The following is a 10,853-nucleotide window of genomic DNA, read 5'->3' as shown; positions in this document are numbered from 1 at the left end:
CCGGATTTACAGAAGCTGTCCTGGTTTCTGACTTGATCCCGGAATGTCCCGTTTTTCCTTAGGATGTTCCTTTTTTCATTGCAGAAATGTTGGAAGGTATGGTAGGATGTCCCGATTTTATTCGGAGAAATGTTGGGAGGGTGTGGAGTTATGCAACCCCCTTAAGTCAGGGAGAAAAATAACTATACAACCTTTAGAAGACATCTGAAAGCAGCTCTGTATAGGGAAGCTTTTTAATGTTCAGTGTTTTATTATGTTTTTGTATATGCTAGAAGCCACCCAGAGTGGCTAGGGCAACCCAGTCAGATGTGCATGGTATAAATGATAAAATTATCATTATCATAATGAAATAAGGTAAAGGTACCCCTGCCCGTATGGGTCAGTCTTGCCAGACTCTAGAGTTGTGCGCCCATCTCACTTAAGAGGCCGGGGGCCAGCGCTGTCCGGAGACACTTCCGGGTCACGTGGCCAGCGTGATGAAGCTGCTCTGGCGAACCGGCACCAGAGCAGCACATGGAAATGCCGTTTACCTTCCCGCTATAAAGCGGTCCCTATTTATCTACTTTCACCTGAAGGTGCTTTCGAACTGCTAGGTTGGCAGGCGCTGGGACCGAACGACGGGAGCTCACCCGCCGCGGGGATTCGAACCGCCGACCATGCGATCGGCAAGTCCTAGGCGCTGAGGCTTTAACCCACAGCGCCACCCGCATCCCTATCTAGGAGCAGCAAATTAATTATTATTATTATTATTATTAATAATAGTTGCTGTTATTATTCTTTGCTGCTCCCAGACGGCCTCTCTTAGGGGCGGGAACAAATTATTATTATTATTATATTTATTTGCTTGCTTGCTTGCTAACGGGGCGGGGAACATAAATAATAATAATAATAACAACGACAACAAATTATTATTATTATTATTATTATTATTATTATTATTATATTTATTTGCTTGCTTGCTTGCTAACGGGGCGGGGAACATAAATAATAATAATAATAATAATAACAACAACAAATTATTATTATTATTATTATTATATTTATTTGCTTGCTTGCTTAAGGGGCGGGGAACATAAATAATAATAATAATAATAACAACAAATTATTATTATTATTATTATTATTATTATTATATTTATTTGCTTGCTTGCTTGCTAACGGGGCGGGGAACATATAATAATAATAATAATAATAATAATAATAATTTTGTTCCCCGCCCCGTTAGCAAGCAAGCAAATAAAAATAAAAATAAAAATAAAAATAAAAATAAAAATAAAAATAAAAATAAAAATAAAAATAAAAATTTGTTCCCGCCCGTGAGAGAGGCCGCCTGGGAGCGGGAAGGGCCTGGCTTCCCGATGAGGCCGCCGCGGGAGGGCCAGCAGCGTCCAAGCAAGCGCCGGCCTCCGGCTCCGCCGGCTCCTCCTTTTCCCTCCCCGCCAGGATGTGAGCTCAGCGGCCGCGCCGCCTCCTTCCTCTTGTGTAATGCTTACCGGTTTCCCGTGCGGCGGCGGCGGCCGAGGAGCCGAGAGCGCTGCCCTGGCCTCCCTGGCCTCCCCGGGGCCAGCTGAGGAGAGGCGGTGAGTCGCCGTTGGCGCGGCGGGAAGGCTCGCGCTCTCTCCCTCACGCCTCGCCTCAGGCGCCTGAGGTAAAAGGGCGCGAGGAGGACCCACACGCCGCCCCTGTTGGGAGGAGGGACTTCGCTTTTGAGGGGTCCCCAGCGCTATGGCGGGCCCCCTTTTATTGGGGGACCCTTCATGAAGCCCTCCCTTTCTCTCCCCCCCAATACTGCAAAGGGATGTTAAGGAGCAGGAAGTGGTGTTTTCTGAGGGAGGGAGAACGGACTGACGGGCTCATTCATGGCCGACCGCTGGGCGTGGCAAATAGAAATGGTGACCAGCGTGATGGTGCCTTGGCTTCGTCTCCTTGAATCTGAGACGCCACAGAGCGGGGTTTCCCAAACTTGGGTCGCCAGCTGGTTTTTTTTAAGGACTACAACGCCCATCATCCCTGGACTACTCGTCCTGCTAGCTAAGGATGATGGGAGTTGTAGTCCAAGAACAGTTTGGGAAACTGCTCCAGAAGAGTATGTGTGTATATACATAATATATATGTGTGTGTGTGTGTGTGTGTGTGTGTACACACATGTGTGTGTGTACAGTGCTTTCCCTCCCCTAAAAAGATGTTTAAGGCTACTCTCATTTTGACTCGAGAAAATCACCATTTTATACTTCAGATTGGGAAAAATAAATAAATGGACAAAAGTACGGCACAAAGATTCACAAAATGTTTAGGGGTATGCGTCCCCCCAGAAAAAAGCACTGTGTGTGTGTCTGTGTGTCTCTCTCTCTCTGTGTGTGTATATATATATATATATATATATATATGTGTGTGTGTGTGTGTGTATGTATATATATATATATATATATGTGTGTGTGTGTGTGTGTGTGTGTATATATATATGTGTGTGTGTGTGTATACACACACACACACACACACACACACAGAGGATGAGTCCTTGTGGATACAGAGTACACATGTTCCATGGTGCCTCTTTTAAAAGACTCACCCTGTATATGTGTGTATAATAAAATGTGTGTGTGTGTGTGTGTGTGTGTGTGTGTGTGTGTATAATAAAATCTTCAAAGATGAATCTTAGAAGGAAACTGAGGGAAGAGGTGTAAAGTTAAAAGGCGGGAGAGGTGCGAAATGCTGTGGTAGAAAATGGCCATGGCTTGCCATGGGAATGTTTCTAGAAAGCTGCTTGGAAAAGTGCCTTTGCACAGCTTTTGGTCCTTCCAAATATTTTTAGACTGACTACAATTCCCATCAGCCCCAGTGAGCATGGCCCCATGGTCAGGCGTGATGGGAGTTGTAGTCCAGCAGCGTCTTGGCGGGCACCGGTTCGGAAAAGGCTGCCCTATTAAATATTCTGTGTTAAGGGAAGTGGGAGCCTTTGGGTTAGTAAATGCTGTGATCTCAGACACGTTGTGCAAAATGGGAACATAAGGGGACATAACAGCCTCAGGTGACTCGATGGGTTAGTGTGCAGGGGGTTAGACTAGATGACCATCAGTCCCTTCCAACTCTGCAGTCCTATGACCCACCTAGTCCAGCATCCTGTTCTTTCAGTGGCCAAGCAGAGTCCTGTAAGAAGCAGGGTCTGAGTGCAATAGCACTATTCCCACTTGTGATTTCCAGCAACTGGGCTCTATATCAACTTGCCACCCCATTCTACACTTTCTAATTGATATTTTAAATCAAATTGGTACATATGTGGACTCAGTTTAATAACATTAATAAAACAAGACATTAAAAACAAATTATTATTTATAAAATATTTAAAAATAGAGCCACTTCATAGTAATTTGTGTGTTTCAAAATGAAATTATATATTGTGTGTCGTTTGTGAAGAGCAATGCAGCTGAGATGAACAAATCGCCCTCTTGTCTTTTTTAGGCAGAGTTGTGACGAAGAACTAAAGGTCTGCCATGGGGAACCAGCTGGCTGGTATTGCCCCTTCTCAGATCCTCTCTGTTGACAGCTATTTCTCAGACATCCATGACTTTGAATATGACAAAAGCTTGGGCAGTACTCGGTTTTTTAAAGTTGCCCGAGCCAAGCACAGAGAAGGTCTGGTGGTCGTCAAGGTGTTTGCAATTCAAGATCCAACTTTACCGTTAACTAGTTACAAGCAGGAGCTGGAGGAGCTGAAAATAAGGTTGAATTCTGCGCAAAACTGTCTTCCCTTCCAGAAGGCCACATTATCTGAAAAAGCAGCCATGCTTTTCAGGCAGTATGTACGAGATAATCTCTATGACCGTATTAGTACTCGTCCGTTCCTGAACAACATTGAGAAACGGTGGATAGCCTTCCAGATCTTGACTGCAGTGGACCAAGCACACAGGTCTGGGGTCCGTCACGGAGACATCAAAACTGAAAATGTCATGGTGACCAGCTGGAACTGGGTTCTTCTAACAGATTTTGCTAGTTTTAAACCAACCTACCTTCCTGAAGACAACCCTGCTGATTTCAATTATTTCTTTGATACGTCAAGAAGGAGGACTTGCTACATTGCTCCAGAGCGCTTTGTTGATGGCAGCATATTTGCAACGGAACTGGAGAATATGAGAGATCCTTCCACTCCCCTGGTGGACTTGGCTAACAGTAATCAACGAAGCAGGGGGGAACTAAAGCGTGCAATGGACATCTTTTCTGCAGGTACTTGGAAGTGATCAATTAAACGAAGTGCATAAGCTGTGCCTTCATAGAAAGTGTTGCTTTCTGATTTCTGGGGGAGGAGTGGGGAACTTAGTGCAATCTTGTGATGAACTAAAACCATCAACCTTTTCCAGATATAATGTATGAGATACAGCATAGAACTACAGTGGTACCTTGGTTCTCAAACTTAATCTGTTCCGGCAGTCCATCCCAAAACCAAAGTGTTCCAAAACCAAGGTGTGCTTTCCCATAGAAAGTAATGCAGAATGGATCAATCCATTCCAGACCTTTAAAAACAACCCCTAAAACAGCAATTTAACAAGAGGTTTACTATCTAACGAGACCATTGATCCATAAAATGAAAGCAATAAACAATGTACTGCAGTCACACAATCAGTAGCTGAACTGGGTTCCACAAACAAAAAGAGCTGCAAAAACAAAAATGCAAAATAAATAGCAAAAACAGACAGACCTCAGCGTAACACTCAAAATGGAAGTGTGGCACTCACAAGGGAAGTGGCACTCAAATCGGAAGCGTAACACTCAAAATGGAAGTGTAGCACTCAAATCGGAAGCGTAACACTCAAAACGGAGCACATTCGGCTTCCGAAAAATGTTTGCAAACCGGAACACTTACTTTCAGGTTTGCAGTGTTTGGGTTCCAAGTTGTTTGAGTATCAAGGTGTTTGAGAACCAAGGTACCACTGTACAGGTTTTACTTCACAGACACATTAGTCTGCATGATAATTCTTAGCATTCCTTGTGAATTCTCAAGTCTTCCTGTGATTACCAAAGTATAATGTTTAGCAGGAGGCTTGCAAACAATTAAGCTCCACATTTGTCCAGCCAAAGTATATATTAAAAAATAACATATAGTACATCTCCTGTAATCATATGACTTCAGAATGTAATGGGAAAATACATCGTTGAAAGCTTCTCTGTGTAAAAATCATAATAAAATCATTGTGTATAGAAAACTTGCAAGTAAGTATGAAGGGTCCTAGCTTAGCCTTCTCCCCAGTATGCTAGTTTTTCCCATTTAGAATGGTGGTGTTGTTTGTTTGCTTCCTTGTATTTTTTAAAACAAACAAGCATGCCATTCTCTCATCTGCGTTCTGAAATGGTACTGTCCCAGGAGACTTACTCTAATTTCTGTAGTTGTGAAGTACACTGAATAACAGTAGCATCTCTGTATTTTAATGGTGATTCATACTGGGCTAATTTCTATGCCTCTCAGGGTGCTTCCAGATGTGGGCTTAATATTACAAAAAGGCTATTGAGACATTGCAATAGGGCATTGTAACTTGCTGGATTTTCCCTTTTCTGGAAAATCCGGATTAAAGGTGGGGGGAGGAAATATGGAGCGGTATTTTGATGTCAATAGCATTGTATTGAATGCATAATGAACACCATTCCCCCATAAACACCTGTCTGGAAGCAATCTGAAAGCACTTCCTGGTGTCAGATCCATGTGGCTACTTATGTTCCACTGGGGTCTCTGCATTAAGCCTGTGGATTGTAGTGGGAGGATTGGTCACATGAGTTAGCCCCAGATACATTAGTGAAATTGTAAAACATGCTCACAAGAAACCTTATAATTTCATGATCCACAATATTTTTTTGTTGGCGTCAATGTCTTCTTACTATTTAGAGGCCAGACATCTTGCCCTGGTGCTGACAGTTATTTGCACTTCTGTCATTCTTCCTAAGTGATGTGAATCTACATGCAGGTTAGGGGGTTCATCATGTTGGGCAGCCCTTTATTGTTTCTGCTTCAGGAAACAATGGTTCTTACCTTGGTTGAGAAATCCTACAGTCAACTGAAGGACAGAGAAACTAACTCCAGGCACATCTAGAGAAGAACAGCTTATTTTCATACTTTCTTTCCTTTTTCAATAAACAGTATTTGGTGGGACCTTTTCTGCCTAGCTGTCAGTGTATGATGTGGGTTCATATTGTGTTCTGAATGCAGTCAACTGGTAGTATATAGTCTCGCTCATTCAGTAGCAGGAAATATGGATGCCAACAGGTGCTGAATGCTCCTTTTCTCCAGGCTGTAAAGGTTAATCTACAATTTTGAACTCCACATAGAGTTCTGTCTACACTGCAGCCCTAGTCATATTGTTTTGGGCCACTGATCATCACTTGTGGGTGTGTGGGTGTGTAAAACATCTTCAGGCCTGCACGTATTCTTACTGGTTCTCAGTGATGGTTTCCAATATCATTTGAACACCAGAGGGGGAAAAGGATGCAGTTGATACGCTTTTCCCGCACACCCCAATTTGATGGAGTTTCTATTTCTTTTAAAAGAAATAGAATGCCCTCCCATCAGATGTTAAGGAGATGAGTAATTATATAACATTTAGAAAACAACTGAGGGAAACCCTGTATAGGGAAGCTTTTTAAGGTTTAATGTTTTACTAAACCACAGAACCTCTTGGGCTTGCTGATCAGAAGGTCAGCAGTTCGAAAACCCCATGATGGGGTGAGCTCCCGTTGCTCGGTCCCTGCTCCTGCCCACCTAGCAGTTTGAAAGCATGTCAAAGTGCAAGTAGATAAATAGGTACCGCTCCAGTAGGAAGTTAAATGGCGTTTCCGTGCGCTGCTCTGGTTCGCCAGAAGCGGCTTAGTCATGCTGGCCACATGACCTGGAAGCCGTCTGCAGACAAACTTTGGCTCCCTTGGCCAGTAAAGAGATAAGTGCACAACCCCAGAGTCGTCCGCAACTGGACCTAATGGTCAGGGGTACCTTTACCCTATGTTTTTATATATGCTGGAAGCTGCCCAGAGTGGCTGGGGCAACCCAGTCAGATGGCCGCGGTACTACTACTACTACTACTATTACTACTTCAAGTTTATTATTATTATTATTAGTAGTAGTAGTAGTAGTATTTATTATAGCAATAGAGTTAGAAAAAGCAAGTTCCTGTGCTGCAAGCTGAAGTCTTCATCAGCCTCCTGATGTCAGTTTTGGGAGTGCAGGATTATGGTTCTATATTGGTAATTAGAGCACTTAGGGCTGGAAGTTGAACTATAGAGGTGGAGAGAAGTGATGTCTTCTTAAATGCTAGAACTTGAAAAGGATTGTGTGGCCAGTTGGAAAGTGACATCATCTCCATCTTTTATAGTCTTTGGTTATGAGCAGGCGAAACAAGAGATGTCTACCAAATAATTCTCAGGAAGCTGTTCTGTATTTTCCAGGTTGCGTAATAGCTGAGCTCTTTACAGAAGGTGTACCTCTGTTTGACTTGTCACAGCTTTTGGCGTATAGAAATGGCCTCTTTTCCCCTGAACAAGTCCTGAATAAAATTGAAGACCGGAGTATTAGAGAACTGGTAACTAAATCCACTCTATTTACAGTGGCTTATTGCATTTTCCATACCTACTTTAATAATAAAGCATTGCCTTCACCTTGCTCTTTTTGCTCTCTTTTATCTGAAGGTTACCCAGATGATCCACTGCGAACCAGAAAAACGTTTAGCAGCTGAAGACTACTTGAAACAACAACGAAACAACGCATTTCCTGAAATATTTTATACTTTCCTCCAGCCTTACATGGCACAGTTTGCCAAGGAAACCTTTGTATCTGCAGATGAGCGCATCCTCGTTATACGTAAAGATCTGGACAATATTATCCATAATCTCTGTGGGCATGACCAAACCGAAAAAGCTGAAGGAGAGACAAAGGAAAATGGGCTGGTCATTTTGGTGTCGGTGATAACGTCATGCCTTCAGACCCTCAAATACTGTGATTCAAAGCTGGCTGCTTTGGAACTGATTCTCCAGTTGGCACCCAGGTTAAGTGTAGAAATTCTGCTGGACCGTATCACGCCTTATCTCTTGCATTTCAGCAATGATTCTGTGCCCAGAGTAAGGGCAGAAGCCGTTAGGACACTCACTAAAGTTCTTGCTCTGGTCAAAGAAGTACCACGTAATGATATCAATATCTACCCAGAATACATCTTGCCAGGTATTGCACATTTGGCCCAAGATGAAGCCACTATTGTCCGACTGGCTTATGCTGGTAAGAGGGGAGATGGGGGGGCATTGAGGAAGGTTTTCTTTGATGTCATTGCATTTCTTTTTTTAAATCGCAGAACTGGAATAAAGCGGGAGGTGTCTGCAAATGTAGATTTTTATTTAGTGCTGAATTTATTTTTCCTTGTGTGAAAATTTGGGGGATAAAAAAAAAATTATCAGAATGACCTGTTGTGTCTAAATTAAATAAATAGGCCAGAATGCCAATGGCAAAAACATGTTTGGGTCCTACCATCTGCCTGTCTTACTGCTCTAAAAATAACCAACCAACCAGGAGTGTGCCCTGCTACTTGTGCTTCTGACACAAGAATGCCAGAATGATCATTGTTTTTTTGGGATCTGAAACAAGTTTGTCTAGTCCTGAATTCTGTTTTTGCCAGTAGTCAGTGGGGGGGGGGGATTTCTTGGAGCTCACACAAAATGTGATGGTAGTGCAGAGGTCCATATGGCACAGACATGAAATGGGCATTAATTGGTGGCTCTTGCCCATGCCCTGCCTCCCCCCCCAAAAAAAAACTGGTAAAGGAAGCAATTTCGCAAAGTTCAAGCTTGGTTTTCTATGTCTAGGGGTAAGCCAGTATAAAGGTAAAGGGACCCCTGACCATTAGGTCCAGTCGTGACCGACTCTGGGGTTGCTGCGCTCATCTCGCTTCCGGGTCATGTGGCTTCCGGGTCATGTGGCGAACCAGAGCAGCGCACAGAAACACCGTTTACCTTCCCGCCAAAGCGGTACCTATTTATCTAATTGCACTTTGATGTGCTTTCGAACTGCTAGGTTGGCAGGAGCAGGGACCAAGCAACGGGAGCTCACCCCGTCGCGGGGATTCAAACTGCCGACCTTCTGATCGGCAAGTCCTAGGCTCTGTGGTTTAACCCACAGCGCCACCTGCGTCCCAGTATATAAGATGCTGTTATTCTGAGACACTTCACATTTTAATCACATATCACCTGTGCTTAAAACTATTGCCACTGTTGCTGTTGTTGTTAATCTTTTTTTAAAAAAACTTGGATTATCTGTCTCTCACATCCTGCTCTGATATTTGCAGAAAACATAGCACTGTTGGCAGAAACTGCTCTGAGATTCCTAGAACTTGTCCAGTTGAAAAACTTGAACATGGAGAATGAACCAAATAGTGAAGAAATGGATGATGCAACACATCCAAGCGAAAATTATGATACTGGTAATGTATCTTTCACTTTCCTTTACTCATGCTCATATGAATACTTATTGGGGAGTAAGCCCAATTGGATTTAGTGGTTGTTGTGTCCAAATGAACATGCATAGACTCCAGAGACTGTTAATTTTTTCATCTTTATGGTTCAGATTCCAGAAGGATGCTGAGAACTTCCGCTTCTTGAGAGCTACAGTAGGGATTTAGGTTAATCTCCCAATTCTTCATGAGAAAGAGGCACCAAAAGACCAATGCCACAGTCAAGTCAGGATACCTTTATCCAGTCCTTCAGGAAATCAGACTGGTGATCATCCTAGCAAGAAATTATGACTTAAGGATAGCCATCACCCTTCTTGGCATTTTAAAGCTCTGTGGAACTTGACAGACCACAGAGAAAACATTGTCCTACAAGGCAGCCTAAAAATAGCTGCTCAAAGAAGATAAAATATTTTGAATAAATAAGAGTTTTGCAAGTAAACCAGAAGGGGGGCACATGAGGCACAGGGGGCAGATTTAGCAATCCAGGCCTTTTTAACTGGCCTTTGGGACTCTCCCCAGACCACACCACTCCCATTGCCCTGCTTTGTGCCCTGATCAAGCCCTTATCAATCAAAGTGGCAGAGTGACCTTTATCTGTGATAATGCCTCTTGTTTGCTTGGATGGCTAGATGTGTTTGTGGGAGGTAGAAATCTCCACCAGTTGTGTGTCTGGAATATAGCCTACGGTACAAGGTTAAGAGTCACATCAGTTTTTCCATCAACCTTTGCCTCTGGCCTTATCTACCACTGGCGTCCCTGGAAGGCTGCTGATGAGGTAATGTAGCCTTCTGGCCGAAAGAAGTTCTTCATCGCTAAAGTAGAGCCTTCTATATTCCCTATACAGTGGTACCTTGGGTTACATACGCTTCGGGTTACAGACTCCACTAACCCAGAAATATTACCTCGGGTTAAGAACTTTGCTTCAGGATGAGAACAGAAACTGTGCAGCGGCAGCAGGAGGCCACATTAGCTAAAGTGGTACCTCAGGCTAAGAACAGTTTCAGGTTAAGAACAGACCTCCAGAACGAATTAACTTAATTCTTTAATTCACCCAAGGTACCACTGTAGTGTTACGGAGATCCCTCCAATGGGTGTAAGTGCACAGGTGTATCCTCAACACTGAAGTGTATGAGGAACGTAATGTTTGCAGAGTGAACTTTTGGTTCTGTGCAGCAAGTACCTCTAAAGAAGAGTTGCTTCCTAGTTTCTAAAATCTAAGGTATTTCATTGAGCAAATAGTCAGGGAGACTTTTAGTTGTTCCTTCACTTTCAGTGTGGCACATCTACTCTAAACCTCTCACTCCAAGGCTACACAAAGCTCCCCACAAGTGGTTCGTCTCCTGATCAAAATGTTTTTCTACCCACAATTGCATGCTGGCCCTG

General features: G+C 43.3%; 1 protein-coding gene across 1 annotated transcript in view; it reads left to right on the top strand.

Moving 5' to 3' along the window:
- Positions 1 to 1,482: 1,482 nt before the first annotated feature.
- PIK3R4 (phosphoinositide-3-kinase regulatory subunit 4) overlaps positions 1,483 to 10,853 on the top strand; it is a 32,594-nt gene continuing 23,223 nt past the window's right edge. Inside the window, exons 1-5 of the mRNA XM_079947168.1 lie at positions 1,483 to 1,580; positions 3,460 to 4,221; positions 7,423 to 7,556; positions 7,663 to 8,245; positions 9,306 to 9,440. Coding sequence (XP_079803294.1) covers positions 3,492 to 4,221; positions 7,423 to 7,556; positions 7,663 to 8,245; positions 9,306 to 9,440 — 1,582 coding nt within the window. The 5' untranslated portion in view covers positions 1,483 to 1,580; positions 3,460 to 3,491. The remainder of the gene's footprint in view (positions 1,581 to 3,459; positions 4,222 to 7,422; positions 7,557 to 7,662; positions 8,246 to 9,305; positions 9,441 to 10,853) is intronic.

This window comes from Podarcis cretensis, assembly GCF_951804945.1.
Source record: "Podarcis cretensis genome assembly, chromosome: 12".
In the NCBI taxonomy this organism is placed as follows: domain Eukaryota; kingdom Metazoa; phylum Chordata; class Lepidosauria; order Squamata; family Lacertidae; genus Podarcis; species Podarcis cretensis.
The sequence above is the reverse complement of the archived record's forward strand: the minus strand, read 5'-3'. Positions and strand labels throughout refer to the sequence as shown.